This window comes from Schistocerca cancellata, chromosome 11 (assembly GCF_023864275.1).
Source record: "Schistocerca cancellata isolate TAMUIC-IGC-003103 chromosome 11, iqSchCanc2.1, whole genome shotgun sequence".
NCBI lineage: Eukaryota > Metazoa > Arthropoda > Insecta > Orthoptera > Acrididae > Schistocerca > Schistocerca cancellata.
This window is the reverse complement of record NC_064636.1, coordinates 67,954,208-67,976,542: the sequence shown is the minus strand read 5'-3', so window position 1 is coordinate 67,976,542 and position 22,335 is coordinate 67,954,208. Positions and strand designations below refer to the sequence as shown.

Below are 22,335 nucleotides of genomic sequence, written 5' to 3'. Positions count from 1 at the left end.
AGATGACACGGTGAATGGCGCCAGTTCTGCCCTGGGGCCAGGATGACGACAGCCTAAGTTGCCAGCCGCCCCAGGCGTCGCGTCGCCCCCTGGGTGAATGGCAGACTGCCCGGCGGCTGCATCGGGGGTCACCACTGGGTGAGGCGAATGCTGCGCCGAAAACGGTCTGTGTACAGCGAGAGAAACTCGAAACCGCAGAACTGCTCCTTTGCCAAGCAGGATAATGTCACAAGGGACGTCATTTCCGTCTCTCCGCTCGCTACTCGCCATCAAAGACAACTGAGGCGTAATGTATTTATGGTATAATGAAAAAGTTGATCTATGAGTACTAGAAGTAGACATATAACATGTAGGGATTAATTCTTATCACTTACTGTTCCATCAAGTCGTTAGACTTCCTCGAGTCTTAGACAGAATGCTCGTACGCCATTACCGAGTAATAGGTACACTGCGAGTTTTTTTCTGTATTTTGGTATTTTAATGCCTCACAAGGAGGTGACAAAATAGCCAAATACAGTATGTCCACAAGGTACAATGTCGTTGATAAATGTTGCATAATATGAAACGAATGAGGTACGATAGAAGACAGTTACCGAATTTTCAGATGTTTAAGTGAATTTTGCCCACTCACGGTCAATAGAAAGAAACGCTTGTTACTTACTTTCATGTTCCATGCATCAAATTGCACGATAGATTGTCATGTCGTGTAATGAGTCATTTTAGATTCAAATTGCCAGTTAATTTATACGTCTATTTGTACTCTAAACATCACCAAAATGGTAACAAGAAATACAGACTGAGTTATCGATTCCCACCCATTACCTTTTATACATTACAAACATAGAAAGTCTTCTACAGAGTTGAAGGAGTTCTCAAGCAGAAACTTTTTCAATTTATTTCCAAATTTTACCTTACTGTCTGTTAGACATTCTATATCACAGGGTAAGTGGTCAAAATTTTTTGTTCAAACCTTAATGGCAACCTAAAGAAAACGTTAATGTTCAGTAATGAATGTAATTTTTTCTTCTATTATTGTAATCATGTACCTCATGGTTCCTTTTGAACTGTAGTAGATGGTTTACAACAAGCTTCATGAGGGAATAAATGTACTATGAAGCGGTAGTCAGTAGGCCCAACTCCTTAATCAGATGGCTACAAGACGATCGCGTGTGAGCGCGACATATTATTGTTACAACTCATTTTTGGGCAATCAGGACCTTCTTTCTTAAAGATGAATTACCCCAGAACATTATTCCATATGGCGTTGCTGAATGAAAAGAAGCAAAATATGTCAACTTACTGATTTATCTCTTTTCTGAATTTGCTATGATGCTAAGTGCAAATGTAGCTAAACTAAGTTTTTTTAGGAGTTCCCAAATTTATGTTTTTCCAATTAAAATTCCCATCAAGATGGACACCTAAGAATTTTAAAAATTTCCACCCTATGTATTACTTCACCACCATGTGTTACACTTATCACTGATGCAGTACCCCCCAGAGCTGCAGAACTGTATATAATGTGTCTTTGTGAAATTCAGGGTGAGACAATTTACAGAAAACCAAACAATGATACTTTTCAGAACTTTGTTTACCATTTCTTCCAGTTGTGTATTAATACTGAGAGTGATAACAATACTGTTGTCATCTGCAAAAAGAACTAATTCTGATTGCTGTACATTAGACGGTAGATCATTAACATGTATGAGAAACAGTAGTGGACCTAAGATAGAGCCTTGGGGAACCCCATATGTGATTTCCACCCAGTCAGAATTATGTACATGAATTCTGTTGGTTGAGTTACTACTAAATACAACTTTTTGCAACCTTTTGGTTAGATACGATAAGATCCATTGGTTGACTACACCATCAACCCTACAAAATTTATCTAGCAGTATATTATGATTTACACCATCAAATGCCTTGGATAGGTCACAGAAAATACCCACCTGTGCTGTTTTGTTATTTAATACTTGTACTATCTGGTGTATGAACATTTAAATGGCAATCTCAGTAGAGCGCCCCTTCTGAAAGGCAAACTGTGATTTGATGACAATATTATTGTTGCCAAGGTGAGATAATCTTCTACAATACATCACCTTCTCAAAAACTTAGGTAAATGATAGAAGCAGTGAAACAGGTCGGTAGTTTCTGATGTCTCTCTTATCTGTGAAATAAAAGGTGTTACATTCAAATTCAAAACCGAACGCTATTCAGTCTGTGAATCCAAAGAAGAGTGAAGACACCGTTTGAAACAAGTGTACTGTTACCAGTTACTGTTTCAAAATATATAATTCGATGTGTGACAGATAAATTGAAGCATACCGAAAAAGCGGTGAGATGTCATTCTGGCTTCTTACACAAACACACCACCAGCTGCAGTGTAACTGATCAAGGTTTCAAATCTCCATGACTGGTAGACTGGACACCACAGCACGTTTTTATAATGCCCGTGAACAGTGTCAGATGTTGTGTGATACTTGTGAAGGACACAGAGACACTTTCTATGCATGCATTATCTGCAGCTGACATAATTTGGAAGCTGCTCGACTCTTGAGCATTTTCTCAATACCCTCTCGTGTGGAACAGCGATCATTGCAATTTATAAATAACCGACTCATTAGCCAGAACATTATGATCACCTGCCTATCATCGATTAAACGTGTACTGGCCATAGCAGCGTCACTTCTAGAGGAATGACTGCTAGTCAGACGCATGCACAGTCGATGTAGGATCAGCAAATGTGCTATCCATCTGTAGATGGGGAAGGTATGCTATATGTCTCAGTTTGAAGGAGGGAATTTCACGATGACCTGAACGCTCATCACGAGCATTTCGGAATGCACGATTTGTTGAGTGTTCGAGGAGTGCTGTGGTGAGTGCCTTCGACATGTGATGAAACCAAGGTGAAACTATGTCCAGACGTCATCGGGTTGGGTGGCCATCCCTCATTACATATCACGAATGTTGTAAGCCAGGCAGACTGGTAGAATGCGACAGACGGTGCAGGCTACAAGTGTGTCTGAACACACAGTGCCCTCAAGACTCCTAACAGTGTGCCCCTGCAGCTGACAACTCATACATTTGCCAATGTTAACACCATGACATCAGCAACTATGACTGAAATGGGCACTTGACCATTAGCAGCTCCTGGGCACCTATGCTGTGGGACAGAGACAAACTGGCGCTGGCTCTAGGGAAATTCACCTTGACATTCATAGGTCCAGTACAGATTGTTCAAGGCATCATGATGACCACCAAGTAATATACGCTTGTTTCAGACCACATACTCCTCTTCATAAGGATTATGTTTCACGATGACAGTGGCGTTTTTCAACCAGGTAATGCACCATATCACAAGGAATGGAAGTGATGGAGTATTTTCAGGAACAGAGTGGCGAGTTTCAATTAATGTGCTGGTCGCACAACTCACCAGATGGGAATGCGATTGAACACATCTGTGCCTCTACATGGCATAAGAGCTCATTCCCCCGCTGAGGAATTATTGGGAATTAGGTGCCTTGTGTGGGCAGTGTGGTGCCAATTCCCTTCCAGACCATGATGTGTCACTGCTGCTATCCATTGCAAAGGTGGACATATCAGGTATTACATAGGTGATTATAATGTTCTGGCTGATGAGTGTTTATGTTTTAGTCCTTAGAAGCAGTTTTCATTTAGCCTACTGGTTACTGGTTTTGGTACACAATACCACCTCAGGACATCCTCTGCCATGCTCTCGGGAAACTACTATGTACCTCAAATATGTCAAGCTTGTTTTTCTCTTATTTCTTTCTTATTTTGAACATTATAATATGGTATGTCTAAAATATAAGATTTTCACTGTCCTTATTTCTGTCTACTAGCATGCCCCAACATTTATATGGATATCGATGTGGTGCTCTACATAGTAGCATTCGTTATTTCAAATAATCTTGCCTAACTTTCCTATTTCATTTTACATACTGCTATTAACACTACAATGAGAACTGATACTGTAATTGCAGTAATAAACAATATAACTCTTACAGCTATTGAAAGCCTCTATTAATACTACTTCACCGTGAATTTTCTCTAGAAGCTACAACTACTACTGACAGTTGTTACTAATATTAACAAAATACAAATACTTGTACTGCAGTTACAAAAGATTACATTATATTTTCTGACTCAGAGAGAAAGGTTACTATCTTACTGCCTTGTATAGCTTTGCTCTTTCCATATACAGTAGTCTAAGGTGGACGCACATACACACGCAATTTATTAGAAGGTGGGATCAAATAAAAGCAGCCAGAGATTAGAGTTCTATAGTACAAAGCAATACAACAGAGGAAAGTAAATGCAGCACTAAGATGACTATAGCAGCTGTTGAAAATGAGCACCATTCATCTCTTGATGCTTTTGGGCCCTGGTCGGTAGGTTGCTGAAGGCGGATCGAAGGTTGGATGCTTGAATTGCTGCAGTCTCATCTGGAGTGTTCTGCTGCAGTTCTTGATGACTGTGAGGGTTGTTGTGACTGTCTCTGCTCTTGAGGGCTCTCGTGAAGTGTAATAACACACTGACAGATCGGGTGACAAAGATGACCAGGTAGGGCCCCAACCAGGCTGACCTAGGCTAACAACTGTGAATCATGAAACTGTGTATCTGTGCTCAAAGGTTCGGCTTGCTGTATGACCAGTTGCTCCATCTTCTTGGAACAACAGAACGCCTTTCCCTCCTCCATTAATGCTGCCACAAAGAGCTCCCAAATGTCGGCAGCTGATTGAAGAAGGTGAAACCAGTAATGCTGTGTGCAGGCATTGCACACCAAAATCCAACCTTACGATCGTGCAAAGGTGTTTCATGGAAGTTCTGCTGACTCTCTGCTACCCAAGACCTGTGATTCTGTTACTTGACGTAACGACTCAGCTGAAATTAGTCTCCATCAGACATAAATAAAAGATACATGTCCAAGCCATTCATTGTTATCTCACTGAATGGACATTCACAAATGTGGAGGTGCTTAGGAACATCTGGTGGTTTTAATGCATGGCCAACAGACATGAGATACGGATATACAGGGTGGTCCATTGATAGTGACCAGGCCAAATATCTCACGAAGTAAGCATCAAACGAAAACACTACAAAGAGAGACACTCGTCTAGCTTGAACTGGGGAAACCAGATGGCGCTATGGTTGGCCAGTTAAATAGGAACCCACATTTTTTATGATATATTAGTGTAGTATGTAAAGAAATATCAATGTTTTAGGTGGACCACTTTTTTCGTTTTGTGATAGATGGCGCTGTAATAGTCACAAATGTACAAGTACGTGGTATCACGTAACATTTCGCCAGTGCGGACGGTATTTGCTTCTCATACATTACCCGTGTTAAAATGGACCGTTTACGAATTGCGGAAATGGTCGATATCTTGTTGACATATGGCTATTGTGATCAAAATGCCAAATGGGAGTGTGCTATGAATGCTGCTCGGTATCCTGGACGAAATTATCCAAGTGTCCGGACCGTTCGCCGGATAGTTAGCCTATGTTATTTAAGGAAAGTGTTCAGCCACATGTGAAACGTCAACCACGACCTGCAACAAATGACGATGCCCAAATAGGTGTTTTACCTGCTGTCGCGGCTTATCCGCAAATCAGTAGCAGGCCAATTGCGCGGGAATCGGGAATCTCAAAAACGTCGGTGTTGAGAATGCTACATCAACATCGATTGCACCCGTTCCATATTTCTGTCCACCAGGAATTGCATGGCGACGACTTTGAACGTCGTGTATAGTTCTGCCATTGGGCACAAGAGAAATTACAGGATGATACTACAAGATGTTTCACTGCATGACAGAATGGCGATGTACTTCCAACATTATGAATGTCCGGCACATAGCTCGCGTACGGTTGAAGCGGTATTGAATAGCATATTTCATGACAGATGGATTGATCGTCGAAGCACCATACCATGGCCCGCACGTTCACCGGATCTGACGTTCCCGGATTTCTTTGTGGGGAAAGTTGATGGATATTTGCCATCTTGATCCACCGAGAACGCCTGACAACATGCGTCAGCGCATTGTCAATGCATGTGCAAACATTATGGAAGGCGAACTACTCGCTGTTGAGAGGAATGTCGTTACACGTATTGTCAAATGTATTGAGGTTGACGGAAATCATTTTGAGCATTTATTGCATTAATGTGGTATTTACAGGTAATCATGCTGTAACAGCATACGTTTTCAGAAATGATAAGTTCACAAACGTATATGTATCGCATTGGAGCAACCGCAATAAAATGTTTAAACGTACTTACGTTCTGTATTTTAATTTAAAATACTACCTGTTGGGAACTGTTTGTCTAAAATTGTGAGCCATATGTCTGTGACCATTACAGCGCCGTCTATTACAAAGCGAGAAAAGTGGCCTAACTAAAACGTTCATATTGCTTTACGTACTACACGAATATGTAATAAAAATGGGGGTTCCTATTTAAAAAAACGCGGTTGATATCCGTTTGACCTATGGCAGAGCCATCTAGCGGACCAACCATAGCGCCATCTGGTTTCCCCCATCAAGCTAGACAAATTTTGTCAATGGACGCTTATTTTGTGAGATATTAGGCCCAGTCAGTGAATGGACCACCCTGAATATGCAGGTCTGCATAATCAGTGTGATATCATGGTCTCTTGTGACAGGTGTTGGATTGATTTGGTAGGTATCTGAAACATTTTCTGGCGCACTGCAGCCATGTTTTGTGGTGTGCAGGGGAGTTTAGGCATCTTTTTTTACTGGTTCAAAACAGATCATGTTTGACAGCACTTTCGCATTAAGCGTTGCATGGGACTCGTTGCTCACACTTTAACACCACTAAATTTTGCAGAAAACAACTGACCACACCGTTTCCATGACTTCGTTCTCACATAACTTTTCACAACGAACGCCTGCTGCTCCAATGAGAGTACCATCGCCCCCTTTGCTCTGCTCCACTCACACTGGCACAGCCCGCACTACAATCTGAACTGATGTGGATCATGTGGTGGATCACATGGCGTGCATGTCACAGGGTGTGGCTATATGCATATATTCAAGTGCAAACCTATCCAACCTCCCAAGCCACTTTAATTTGCTCCACCCTGTACTAACAGAAGTATCTAAGGTCTCTCTAGGTTTGCAGCCAGATTGGCCACGCTATCATGTCCGGCAATATTTTACTGCCTCAAGAAAGCATTGCAACCGATCAAAGTGTATCACTTATATTTCACTCATTTTTCTAATCTTCTTACATACACTCGTGGTCACCTCCCTTAACACTTTTGTTATTGGATCAGCCAATCACAGTACTGTATTGTTTTGTTCACAGTTCCTAAGGCCATGAGCATGTCTTCCTCGTCGCTGCATTGGTGTCAGAGACTACTAGCAGATGGACTATGGAATTATTGAGCCATGTGTAGCTGTCATTACTACCAACACAGAAAAGGCTACTACTGGGATGGTGCTGTGAATATAATGCATAGGCTACTGGCATTACAGCAATGAATCACATCTTGTACTGGCCCAGATGAGCATCGTCAGGCACTATGGCGGCGACCTTGGTAGAGGTCGCATTCTTCCTGTTTTCTGGAGACGTGCAGCAGTGTTACTTCTGGGGTCATGGTGTGTGGAACCACTGGGTATGACCTCAGCTCAAGACTCATACTGACTGAGGACACTGTCAGCACAATGGTACGCCACTGACATCCCGTGTCCCTATTTGCTGCCTCTCTTGCAACAGTGTTGTGACATCAACAATCAACAGGAAAATGCTCACCCACACATGGGATGTATCTGCATGAATTGTCTGCATGACGTTGAAATACCCCCATGTCCCGAAAGACATCCAGATCTAACAAGTAGGATCATGTCGGGTGTCAATCCATTGCAGTCGTAGTAACCGTGATATCAAGGACGAATTGCAATGGTTATGGGCCACTTTGCCTCAAGAGAGGGTATAATGACTTTAGGATGTTCTTCCCAACAGGACCAACGCACGTGTCCAGGTAAGTGTGGTTGCAATGTCAAATTATAAATCGGTTCATGCCACTAAGTTCTGTGTAAATTTGATTGGATTTTTCAATGACTGATATAATGTCACATACTGTCTCAACCTGTGAATTATCATTTAGTTTCGTTTGCCCTTCCAGATACTTCAGCTCTTGTTGATGTAATGTATATTCAAACATCAATTCCACATGAAGTGATGTTCATAGTCTTATGTGGAGGTTATCTTTCCAGTCTTACATGCTTCACTTTCTGCAGACTCTACCTTTCACTTTTGCAGCTGGTAAAGTCCATAAATTTATGTTCATCTCATATAGCAATGCACCAGCAACCTACTTCCACATCCATTCCCTACGAGATTAATTTGGGAGATATATAACCAACAATGAAACTAGAAACTCCATCCACTACATTAATATATACAGAAACTTTGGAAAAGAATTTTAGTTTAGGAAACAATCCCCCTACTACCACACTGAATGAACATAATACAAAGAAAGATGTTGACATCGATTAAAACAATAAGTTTACTGTTAACCATTGCCATCTCTGCTTTTTAGAAACCAAAATTCGATTTTTTCGCCATAACACTTCGCTAACGTCACCCTCCTCTAATTTGTTTAAAGATATGCTTATGTAGTGACAGAACTCATGACATGCCACAGACGGGGGTTGAGTGGGGACCTGTGGTCTGCACAGCTGTGACGAGGGTCCGGCCACAGCCGCTGTGCTCACTGTGTGGCTGTATGTTGGGGGTTGGTCCTGCTGTGTCCAGTGGCTGCCCCACAGTGCAGAGGTAGAGTGTTCCGATACATGTATTCACACACGGACCACTGGGCAGCTGTCCATCCACAGATAATGGGATCAATACAGCCAAAGGCGACAGTGGGTCGACTAATCCACTAAGATAAATAACTTACCTAGTGAGACAATCAGTTTACACACTGCCTCTCATGAGTTCCTCATACTAGCAGTTTAACATACCAAGTTACAATCACTCAGAAATTAGATTGGCAAAACGTTTAAATGTACTTAATTTGCTGCTGGCCAGAGTGGCCGAGCGGTTAAAGGCGCTGCAGTCTGGAACCGTACGACCTCTACAGTCGCAGGTTCGAATCCTGCCTCGGGCATGGATGTGTGTGATGTCCTTAGGTTAGTTAGGTTTAAGTAGTTTTAAGTTTTAGGGGACTTATGACCACAGCAGTTGAGTCCCATAGTGCTCAGAGGCATTTGAATCATTTTTTTTACTTAATTTGCTACTATGTCCATCAGATGGTGTTTGTAGGTCATATGCTATAGACTGGGCGGTAGGGGGAACATAGAGTAAATATGGTGACAGATACTTCTGAAATGACTGGGGAAGGAAATTCAGAGAAAAATGGAGCACACTATTTATCATATTACGAAGCTACTGCAGTAAAAATTTCACTTCCATTAAAACCTTTATCACAGAATTGAAACTTCGGCCAATAGATTTATTTGATTCACACTGGCCAATGAGCACTCACACGAAACAGGTGAACATTGAATAGTACCTGACTGGGAGGCTGAACGAGTCTATGAGTATGATCAGCAAAATAAGAAGACACATTAATTTTATATATATATATATATATATATATATATATATATATACGCCTAAGGGCTGATTACAGGTTGTCTCTCACTGAAATCAAGAATTTGGTTTGGTTACTGGGTTCAGTGTAATGATACTGTATTAGTATATGTCATGGATACAAGAATGATTGAGTATGATTGAAAACCATGAGAAATAGGTTACATAAGGCGATGCACCCAATATATCTCAGTAAAGATTCTGCAGGACTAATATTTACAAAAACCACAGGGAAAATTAAGCAAAGACTGGTCAGTAGATATTTGACAGACCCTCCTCTAAGAGCCAAGTACGGAGTTTTCACACAAAAAAGCGCCTTCCTTTGTGTGTTGCACAAGGGAGTGCACTGAAGTATGGCAATGTCATGGGAAAGAACAGACTAGAATCGGGAAGGAAATGTGAAGGAAGACAGAGCATTATGTGGAACTGCCTGAAGCGGCAGAGCTGTGGTGAAACCCGGTCGCCTTTCTTGTGAGGTGATCATGTGGTGTTTAAGAATTATGTTTTTATATCATCTTCTTCAAGGGAGATGTTCCAAATATGCTACGATTGAGAATGACAACATATTCCTTAGAGATTAGTAAACTTCCAAAAAGTTTTTTCTAATTCCCCTCGAATATTTCTTTAGAGTTAATGAATTTTGTTACAGAAATTGTCAGCGAATCACACATATATACCTAGAAAGTAAAAGGGAGATACATAACACACAAAACTGTTGTACTGATATGGGTGTAGCGACTAATGTGACTGACCACTACAACGAAGATTTCAGGTTTTACAGAATGGAAACATCACGAATGGGGAATTTAAAATACCTTGAACTGTGCTGCAGCATTCTAAGATACACTATATGATCAAAAGTATCCAAACACCTAGCTGATATTGAATTACAAGTTTGTGGCGCCCTCTATAGGTAATGCTAGAATACAATATGGTGTCGGCCGACCATTAGCCTTGATGACAGCTCCTACTCTTGCAGGCATACGTTGAATCAGGTGCTGGAAGGTTTCTTGGGGAATGCCAGCCCATACTTCATGGAGTGGAGCACTGAGGAGAGGTATCTTTGTCAGTCGGCAAGGCCTGGCACGATGTTAGTGTTCCAAAACATCACGAGAAGTTCTTTAGGATTCAGGTCAGCACTCTGTGCAGGCCAGTCCATTACAGGAATATTACTGAGGTGTAACCACTCCGCCCCAAGCCGTGCATTCAGAACAGGTGTTTGATCGGGTTGAAAGATGCAATCACCACCCACGAATTGCTCTTCATCATAACTGCCTCCGAAGTTTACTGTTGGCACTACACACACTGGTAGATGACGTTCACTAAGCATTCGCCACACCCACTCCCTGCCATCGGATGGCAACATTGTGTACCGTGATTCGTCACTCCACACAACGTTTTTCCACGGTTCAGTCGTACAATGTTTACTCTCCTTAAACCAAGCGAGACATTGTTTGCATTTACTGGTATGATGTGTGGCCTATTAGCAGCCACACGACCATGACATCCGAGTTCTGTCACCTTCCGCCTAACTGCCATACTACTTGCAGTGGATCGTGATGCAGTTTGGAATTCCTATGTGATCATATGGATAGATGTCTGCCTATCACACATTAAGACCCTCTTCAACTGTCTGCGGTCTCTGTCGGTCAACAGATGAGGTCGGCCTGTATGATTCTGTGCTGTACGTGTCCCGTCACGTTCCCACTTCACTACCACATCGGAGACAGTGACCTAGGGATGTGTAGGAGTATGGAAATCTCGCGTACACATGTATGACACAAGTGACACCCAATCACCTGACCACGTGCAAAGTCCATGAGTTCCGCGAAGCGCCCCATTGTGCTCTCTCACTTTGTATAATGACTACTGAGGTCACTGATATGGAGTACCTGGCAGTAGGTGGTAGCGCAATGCACCTAATATGAAAAACGTATGTTTTATGGGGAGTCCGGATACTTTTCACCACATAGTGTAGATGTTTCCCTGGTCCTGGTAAGGAGTGACAGACTTGCTCCGCTTCTTCACCTTCACTTTACACAGTATAACGCCATTTATAGGTATCTCATTCCCAGAAGCAGGGGAGACAACAAACGAGAACAGAGGGTACTTTGAAGGAAGAGGTTTAGGGTAGCACGTACAGCACAGAGAACAGAGTGGGCTTTCCCTAGCTGCCAACAGCACATGTCACTGTGGTGTCTGTCTGTGATCTGTCTTGTGTCCATCACTAGAACGGAACCTGCAGTGGTCACAGCTAATTTTCCTTTTTCTTCAAACATTTCAGGAGCTAACGTAAATCACAGCTTGTTGTACACATGCAATTCAATAGAAATGTTGACTGCAAATAAGACCTAAATAATCCACGTAACTATGGAAATCTTGGCTATTGCATGATTCTCTTCTTGCTAACTTATCTGCCAACAAAAGATTTGATGAAAATGTTATTAGAATTGAACGAAAGCATTGTGAGCCATCAGAAAGTGCTATTTCTATTTCCAGTGTCTGTGTTTATGGCTCTACTGTGCAATGGTCTTCAGACATCCATGCATGTTTGAAGAAACAAGTACAGCTTGAGCTACAGCTGCGTGAAGTACAAGGGGCGTATTCACAATCGTGAATACGATGAGACTCCAACTGTACAGTTTACTGGTGATGTAAAAAGCTTGATGTCAGACCTGGACTGGAATCTGAATTTCCCAATGTGCAAGTATGATCGCCGAACAACTTTGTCTATGCGAGGATGCTTCAATGACCTACCTAAAACTTCACATATCACCGTGAGTTTCCATGTATTGCTGTAGAACAGTCACTGTAACTCACACAGGAAGAAACTTACTTATTGTTGTCACGACCTTTGCCTGGGCATATGAATACTACTTACAGCGCCTGTGTTTAAAAACCTCCTATGGCATGTCCTTCAGACAAGGATGCATGTCTGAAGGAACAGACCCTGCTGCAGATCACACCTGTATTTAGCATAATAAATGTGTTTGCAGTTTAAAATACGATGAGATTCTCACTCTACAATTTACTGGTGACATTAGAAGATTTGTGCCAGACTGGGACCCGAACCTGGATTTCCCACTTTATGCGAGCAGTGGCCTTAACAACTTCCAGGATCCAGGTTAGAGTGTCAGTATGGAAGAAATTTTACTATTTTGCCAACATATAGGGTAAATCACCTAATGCTTCCTCCAGAAATATTGCGGGTATTGAAAGTGCTATTCATCTGCTGTTTTCATACAGTGGATTGGTAGTCTGGAGCTCGTATTGTTAGCCAATCCATAGATTGTACTAATACCTAGGAAGTGTATTTGTTGTGACAAGATACACTTTTCTAAATAGACCTACTCCTATTGACATTAACAAACGAAGAGTAGCGTAGTTCAGAATGTCAGTGGTGTTTGTTGCAGGATCCAAGTATGAGTCGTTTACGAGATACCGTATTTGAAATGTTCGACATCAGCACTTGTTTGTGGCATTCAACCTGCTTATTTGCGAAGTACAATGTCTTTATGTTTGCTTACTTCGAGCATGCGTGTTCCTTGAGAGCATTTAGACAAGCTATTCAGTTAGTGTGTGACAATCCAATGCAGACAACGCCGGTATTTGTATGACATACATTATGTGACCAAAGGTATCTGGACACCCCCAGAAACATTCATTTTTCATATTAGGTGCATTGTGCTGATACCTACTGCGAGGTAGTCCATATTGGCGCCCTCAGTGGACATTACACACCGTGATACAGCAGAATGGGGCACTCCGCGGAACTGACGGACTTCGAATGTGGTCAGGTGATTGATGTCTCACTTGTCATACGTCTGTATGCGAGATTTGCACACTCCTAAACATGCGTAGGTCCGATGTGATAGCGAAGTGGAAACGTGAAGGGACACATACAGCACAAAAGCGTACAGGCCGACCTCATCTGTTGAATGACAGAGACTGCCGACAGTTGAAGAGGGTCATAATCTGTAATAGGCACACATCTATCCAGAACATCACACGGTAAATCGGAACTGCGTCGGTATCCACTACAAGTGCAATGACAGTTAGACGGGAGGTGACAATACTAGGATTTCATGGTCGAGCGGGTGTTCTTAAGCCACACATCACGATGGTAAATGTCAAATGACGCCTCGCCTGGTGTAAGAAGAGTAAGCATTGGACGATTGAACAGTGGGAAAACGTTGTGTGGAGTGACTAATCATGGTACACAATGTGCCAATCGGATGGAAAGGTGTGGGTATGGCGGATGCCCTGTGAACTCTCTCTGCCAGCATGTGTAGTGGCAACAGTAAAATTCGGAGGCGGTGGTTTTATGATATGGCCGTATTTGTCATGGAAGGTGCTTGCACCCCTTGTTGTTTTGCGTGGCACTATCACAACACAGCCCTACATTCGTGTCTTAAGCGCCTTCTTGTTTCCAACTGTTCAAGAGCAGTTCGGGGATGGCGATTACATCTTTCAACATGGAAGAGCATCTGTTCATAATGCATGGGCTGTGGCCGAGTGGTTGCATGACAGTAACGTCTTTGTGAACGACTGGCCCGCACAGAGTCCTGACCTGAACGCTACAGAACACATCTGGGATATATTGGAAAGCCAGCTTCGTGCCAGGTCTCACCAACCAACATCGATACCTCTCTTCAGTGCAGCACTCCGTATAGAATGAGCTGCCATTCCCCAACATACAATCCAGCACCTTATTGAATGTATGGCTGCGAGAGTGGAAGATCAAGGCTAAGGGTGGACCAACACCAGACTGAATTCCAGCATTACTGATGGAGGGCTTCATTGCATTTGTAACTCATATTCAGCCAGATGTCTGGATACATTTGATCACATAGTGTATACAAGAAAATTGATATCAGTAGTAGTGTATTTTACTGCACATGCACATCTAATTAAACTTTGTGGTGGACATTGTAGGCCTGGCAGTACACACACTTATCGTTGTGTAACGTAGAATTGTGACTTGTCTCACGCTTACCTGGTGTCTGTCGGTGTCTCTGCAATCAGGTGAGTCAACTCCACAATAGTTTGTGGGTCGTTAACTACAGCCTCAGCCCAGCCCTGCGTCGCCATCACACGGAGCATGTGGGCCTTTATGAAGGCGACGGCGGCCTGCTTCAGCCTGTTGGCGGAATGCCTAATCGCGAGAACACCTGCAGCTGCCGCAGTCTCGACAGACAGCTGGGCGACCACCTCTTGCTCACAGTGCGCTTTCAGTACCGAGAGGCCGTATACGTCGGCGGCGACCAGCAGCTTTGGGGCCATGCTGGGCAGCTGGGGCACCTGCAGGGTGTAGAGGTATGCCAGCACCTGGCGCAGCACAGGACCCTCTGTGTCCGAGAGTACGAGCTGGCTGCTGCTGCCCTCTATAGTGACGCGACGGAACATGTCCGCAAACACAGGACTCCTGGCGGCCAAGACAGCCCTGTGAGCCACAAGCCGCGTATTGTCCCCGGCCAGCAGAGTAACCACAGCGTCGTCCCTGGCGTCCAACAGGGCACCCAGATCCACGGCCGTGGCCTCCTCAGCCTGCTGAACTCGTCCCACTGTGAGGGATTCTGGAACACAGTTTCCCAAGGGACAGATGGGAGTGGCTGCCAGTGCAGAGTTAATTATTTTATCAATTTAAAGGCATTTATAAAGCTGCCATCAGGATAAAATTCACACACAACATAGATTAAAGTGTGTATATGAAGGAAATAATACTTTTGAAAATCTATTACATCTCCTCTTAAAACTTCCCTATTTGCTTGTAAAAAATGCCACGGAAGGAATACAGGCCTCCTATCATTTGTCTCTTTGTACAATTACTTGCTCAAAGTATCAAAATGGTGATCTAGCACAAAACTAAGAGCATATTTTATTCAACACACAGTCCCAATTTCTGCACTTATTTAAGGAAACAATGATATTTTATGTCTGAAATCTGTACCCCTCTGCCCTTAACCGCTAGCCCAGCATGTTTCTCTCCAGGAACTGATACAGGGGATCAACTAACTGCTGTCACAGTCTGGAATGACTTTTCTAGAAACATGATATAGAGATGGTGGGCATAGCTTGATGGCAACTTCTCACATATTCCAACATGACAACACCCAATATTTTGTAGGGTAGTGGCGTAACGGCCCCCTCCCCCAGTGGATAAAATTAAATTTTATGTGGGGTACAAACAACTGTGTCCAACTGTGTTTCGCTCACAATACTAAATTATTTCTAAAAGATCATGTTTATCATTAATATTTCACAACAATGTAATAGTTATTACATAAGTTAACATTAATTAATTTTTATTTTCAAATAATAGAAGTAATGAATGACACAATGTGGTGCATGCTACAGCTTGTCAAACGAATGTATGAACTTCATATTCCACACATTATCCTCCTGCTGCACGCAATAGTTTTCACTTTGTACCATGATGGAGAAATTGAGACATATAGATCACATATGCTTCAATATCTCATAAAAATTTCTAGCAAATGACCAGAAATTTCGTCATCACTCAGTTCATAATAGTAAATGAAAAAATATTAAACTTCAGCTCAACACTTACTATGTAGTGGCTATTATTGTAGTGTAAGATGTGTACAGTACTTTTTTTATTATTATTTGTGGCACCTAGTCACACACAAAGCGTTGGCAAGTTAAAATCTTTCGATTTCTGACACTGCAGAAGTAAGGAGTCCAGCAATCAAGTGATTCAGAAACAGTAAGTAGAGTGCACGAATTTTCACTTGATTGATTTTAAGTAAAGGTGCAGGGTGAGGGTGACACAAGTGTCAATAGAGAGAGAAGTGGTGTAGAGGAAACAAGTTTTGTAACAAGTGCATAACTTCACTGCAGACAGTTAGTTAACTTCCATTTTTGAGTAGTCTTAGACGCAATGAGAAAGGCTACATCATTACAAATCAGAAGTACCAATTGTATAATTGACACATTAGTCTGAGGATTAATAAAACGTCTACAAAGCTAAGTATCATTTATCTTTCATCACTTTCAAAATAAAAATTTTCGAAGGAAATATTCTTCTAAGTGGAGTTTAGTTAATTGCTAAATATGATGACTTAGTGTGTGTGTTTGGGTGGGTAGGGGGGTGAGGCGGGGGAGGTGGAGCTCTAGCTAGTGTCTGTTTGCACTCTGGGATAATGGTCTCAGAAAGGTTGGGAGCCATTACTGTAGGGGGATATGTCAGGGCCAGTCATAGAGAATATGCTATATTTTCAACACACATTTTTTCTATCATTTGATAATTCATGACACCCTACCAAATTGTTGCAGATGGTACTGATAACTGACCTTTGTTGGTGTAAGTTCTTCATTATAAGCTGTTATTAGCGCTGAAAATAGTCACAGTTCCAGTTACTAAGTTAGATGATCAGGTTGATCCTTTAAATGACTTTTTAAATTACTATTATTTATTGCACTTGTTTTCTATCAGCTAGCTCTGAAAATCCGAGAAACAAAAAAGTCCTGGGAAAGACAACATTCTAGCTGACTATGTCGAACGTGGAAGAATTGGAATTAGAAATCTGTTAAATACTCCCTAGCATAACATATAGAAACTGGGGAATTTGCCCTCAGATTCTAGAAAAACATTATACGATATTTGTCCTTAAAGGAGGAATGTCATAAAATACGAAAATTACCGAAGCCTTAGCTTAGTTGAGAATGCCTTATCAAATAAAAGCTTCCACTGTCTTCGAACAATTGAGACAGGATTATCAGAAAGTCAGTTTGGATTCGGGAAAAAACAAAGAATCCAAGAAGGAGTAATATCATTAAACTTAATTTGAAATGGTAAATACATAGCTTTGGTAGGTATACAAGAAACGTCACATGATGTAAAATGACCAAATAAAGTTTGAGGTACAGGAGAGTGTAGGAATATGCATAGAGAGTGATATATTATGTGGAAGCTGTATAATAAAAGAGAAGAGTTCCATTGGAGTGCACTCTACACAGGTTCTACGCATGTTCACAATGAGTCCGGCAGGGTGATGTACTATAAACAGTTATCTTTAATCTATTCAACGAACAGGTACTTAGGAGGGGGAGAAGTGTTGCATGTAGTAATACAGGAGAATAGAGCAGGTATGCACGGCATAGCTGTTTTATCTGAAAGTGAGTACAGTCTAGGCCCATGCTAGTGGCCTCTGTGTGCATCAGAACCAGAATGGTCCCAAAAGTGCACCGCCAAGGTGAATTTGGATAATCCATGAGTGGACATTGCACACCACCCAGTCTCCCATTGAGGGTGAAGTGACATCTCGATCGCCAAATACTGACTCTCAGCCCCCAACCGGGCCAATTTCACTTACTAACGAATCCATACAAATAAAAGTGGCCGACAACAACATGGGGTGTTCGATGGGCATTCAAATTCCCATCGTGTCCCGCGGCTGGGGCATTGGACTGGATGAAGAAGACCCATTGAGTTCCCTCCACGGTCGCCAGATCTAACACCTACGGACTTTTACTTGTGGGGAACTGTGAAAGATAACGTCTATCGAGGTAAGCCACGCACGCTGGAGGAACTTCGCCAGGAGATTACAGCGACATGTGCAGCGATCTCCACTGTAACGCTGACTGACATAGTTGCGACGAGCCGGAAGCTGTGGCCGAGCGATTCTGGGCGCTTGAGTCCGGAATCGCGCTCATGCTACAGTCGCAGGTTCGAATCCTGCCTCCGGCATGGAGGTGTGGGATGTCCTTAGGTTAGTTAGGTTTAAGTAGTTCTAAGGGAGTAATGCCATCAGATGTTAAGTACCATAGTGCTTAGAGACTTTTAACGACCGCTCGTCATTCTGCTATGTGTATAGCCGCCGACTGTAAACATTTTAACACTTAAAGGAACCCTATGCTAAGCTGAAAGTTGTACAACATATGTGATGAATTATTAATTGTAAAATAAACACATAAGTAATAGTTTTCGTTCCTTAAGGTGTGCATACATTTTTCTGGCTGACTGTATATAAAGAAGAAAAAAAAATGTTAATTAGTTACAAAGTTCGGCGTGTTACAATTTATTCAAAATTAAACGTTACTAAATATATTCGGATTAAGGTTATGACATCTTCGATGTGCCTGCCTTCATTGGCGATGAGGTGGCGCAGATGAATAGCGAAATTCTGCGTGACCCGCTGAAGTGTCGGAAAATCGATGCTGGCGATGACCTCCTGAATGTCTGTTTTCAGCTTAGCAATAGTCTCTGGGCTATTGCTGTGCAACCCGCATCTCGTGGTCGTGCGGTAGCGTTCTCGCTTCCCACGCCCGGGTTCCCGGGTTCGATTCCCGGCGGGGTCAGGGATTTTCTCTGCCTCGTGATGACTGGGTGTTGTGTGCTGTCCTTAGGTTAGTTAGGTTTAAGTAGTTCTAAGTTCTAGGGGACTGATGACCGCAGCAGTTGAGTCCCATAGTGCTCAGAGTCTATTGCTGTACACTTTGGCCTTAATATAGCCCCACCGAAAGAAGTCGATGTATTCAGATCCAGAGAACATGGAGGCCAATCGAGGCCCATGCCCGTGCCTCCTGGGTACACCATAGCCAGAATGCGGTCCCTAAAATGCTCTTCCAGGACATTAAACACTTCCCTGCTTCAAAGGGGTCGAGCACTATCTTGCATGAATCACATCTTATCGAAATGAGGGTAACTTTGGATAATCGTGATGATATAATCTTCCAAAACCTTGAATAACTGTTCGGTAGTCACCAAAAGAATATTGCACTGATTATTCCGTGACTGGAGACTGCCCACCACACAGTCACCCGTTGACGGTGAAGAGACTTCTCGATCACCGAATGCGCAGTCTCAGTCCATCAAATGCGCCAATTTCGCTTATTGACGAACCCATCCAAATAGATGTGGGCTTACGGGCGAAACGAAACCATATTTACATCAAAGTCCTGTTCGTCAATTCTGGAGACAAGAGTGTAGGCGAAACAAAACTGCTGTTCCATGGCCCTCGGGCTTAATGGCTGAGGAGTTTGAATTTTGTATGGGAAAAGATGCAGGTCTTCAACAGCTATACGTCGCAGTGCCTCCCAGTTGATTCCCACCTGTTGTGCAGCTCGTCTGATAGATTTCCTGGGGCTGGTTTGAAACACAGCGCTTGTCATCTTGATGTTTTCAGGCGTTTCCATCCGTTTAGGTCCACCGACATTGCGAACACTGTCAGCACGAAAGCTACCCGTTCTCTCAAACTTGTGGATCATATTCTTGATTTTTAGCACACACGGACCGGTTGTCTTCATCTTGATCTCGGTCGCACCACTTCCTTTGAGCCGCATTTGGGCTGTTATTCCTCGTGTATTAGGCCTTCACAAGTGGTATATGTTCAGGTACGCTGTACCGTGACGTTTTCTCGTGCACATAGCCGACAACAACAAGGCACACGTGCATACGCAAACTAATTCCCATCATCCCCTGCAGCCAACGGTGCAATTTGAACGTCATAAAGGAAACCGTTCTGAAGCTATGAAGATTTCATTTCATGTAGGTCAATAATTGTCACCCTCAAACTTCCTGGCGGATTAAAACTGTGTGCCGGATCGAGACTCGAACTCAGGACCTTTGCCTTTCGCGGGCAACTGCTCTGTCGACTGGGCTACCCAACCACGACTCACGTCCCGTCCTCTGGGCTTCAGTTCTGCCAGTACCTCGTCTCCTCCCTTCCAAACTTCACTAGCACTCCTGCCAGGAAGTTTCATATCAGCGTACACTCCGCTGCAGAGCGAAAATTTCAGTCTGAAAACATACCCCAGGCTGTGCCTAAGCTACTTCACCGCAATATCCTTTCTTTTTTGGAGTGCTAGCCTTGCAAGATTCGCAGAAGAGCTTATGTGAAGTTTGGAAGGTAGGAGACGAGGTACTGGTAGAACTGAAGCCCATAGGAGGGGACGTGAGTCCTGCTTGGGTAGCTCAGATGGTAGAGCACTTGCCCTCAAAAGGCAAAGGTCTTTAGTTCTTGTCTCGGTACGGCACACCCTTTTAATATGCCAGGAAGTTTCATATCAGCGCACACTCTGCTGCAGTGTGAAAATTTCAATCTCGAATTGTCACCCTGTTTGAATAACGTTCCTTCCTGATTTCTATCGTAAACATGTTGTTGTTGTTTTGGTCTTCAGTTCAGAGACTGGTTTGATGCTGCTCTATTCTGTGTAAGCTCGTTCATCTCAAAGTACCTACGGCTATCTACTTAATGTATTCATATCTTGGTCTCCCTCCACGCTGCTCTCCAATACTGAACTGGTGATACCTTGATGCCTCAAGAAAAGGCAGACCAAGAGATCCCTTCTTCTAATCAATTTGTGCCACAAATTTCTCTTCTCCCCAATTCTATTCAGTACTTCCAGATTAGTTACGTGGTATACCCATTTAATCTTCAGCATCCTTCTCTAGCACCACATTTCGAAAGGTTCTATTCTCTTCTTGTACAAACTATTTATCGTCCATGTTTCACATCCATATATAGCTACACTCCATAAAAATACTTTCAGAAACGATTTCCTGACATTTAAAACAATACTCGATGTTAACAAATTTCTCTTCTTTTGAAACGCTTTCCTTGTCATTGCCAGTCTACATTTTACATCCTTCCTACTTCCACCATCATCAGATAATTTGCTCTCCAAATAGCAAAAGTCATCTACTACTTTAAGTGCCTCGTTTGCTAATATTATCCCCTCAGCCTCACCTGATTTAATTCGACTACTTCTCATTATCATCGTTTCGCTTTTGTTTAAGTTCACCTTTAATCCTCCTTTGAAGACTGTCCGTTCCATTCGACTGTTCTTCCAGGTACTTTGCTCTCTCTGAAAGAATTGCAATGTCATTGGCAAACCCCAAAGCTTTTATTTCTTCTTCGGATTTAAATTCCTACTCTGAAATTCTCTTTTGTTTTCTTTACTGCTTGCTCAGTACATAGACTGAATGACGTTGGGGATGCGCTACAACCATGTCTCACTCCATTCTCAACCACTGTTTTCCTTTCATGCCCCTCGGCTGTTATAACTGCCATCTGGTTTCTGTACAAATTGTAAATAGCCATTCACTCGCTGTATTTGACCCCTGTCGCCTTCAGAATTTGAAAGAGAGTATTCCAGTCAACATTGTCAGAAGCTTTCTCTAAGTCTACAAATGCTAGAAACGTAGGCTTGCCTTTCCTTAAGAAACCAAATAATCGTAAACATACGCCAGTGTATTGCTCTTACGTCTTTCACCTTAGGCAGATACATTTTTTTCAGCTTTGGAAGACAAGAGTCAATTATGAATGAAAAACGAGCGCTGTACTGTTATGTCGTCCATCAGTCCCTCCCGATGGGGATCCCACACCGCACAGCAATGCTCCAGAATAGGACGGACAAGCCTGGTGTAAGCAGTCTCTTTAGTAAAGCTGTTGCAGCTTTTAAGCGTTCTGCCAATGAACTGCAGTCTTTGGTTTGCTCTAAGCAAAAAATTATCTATGCGATCGTTCCAATTTAGGTTATTTGTAATTGTAATCCCCAAGTATTTAGTTGAATTTACAGCCTTAATATTAAGTGTGACTTATAGCGTAATCAAAATTTTTTTTGGATTTATTTTAGCACTCATGTGAATAACTTCACTCTTTTCTTTATTCAGCTTCAATTGCCACTTTTCGCACCATACAGATATCTTATCTAAATCATTTTGCTGTTCGTTTTGG

At 42.6% G+C, this 22,335-nt stretch overlaps 1 protein-coding gene across 1 annotated transcript in view; it reads right to left on the bottom strand.

Moving 5' to 3' along the window:
• Nucleotides 1-22,335, bottom strand: part of LOC126108209 (ankyrin-3-like) — a 116,132-nt gene that overhangs the window by 15,598 nt on the left and 78,199 nt on the right. Inside the window, exon 4 of the mRNA XM_049913445.1 lies at nucleotides 14,631-15,210. Coding sequence (XP_049769402.1) covers nucleotides 14,631-15,210 — 580 coding nt within the window. The remainder of the gene's footprint in view (nucleotides 1-14,630; nucleotides 15,211-22,335) is intronic.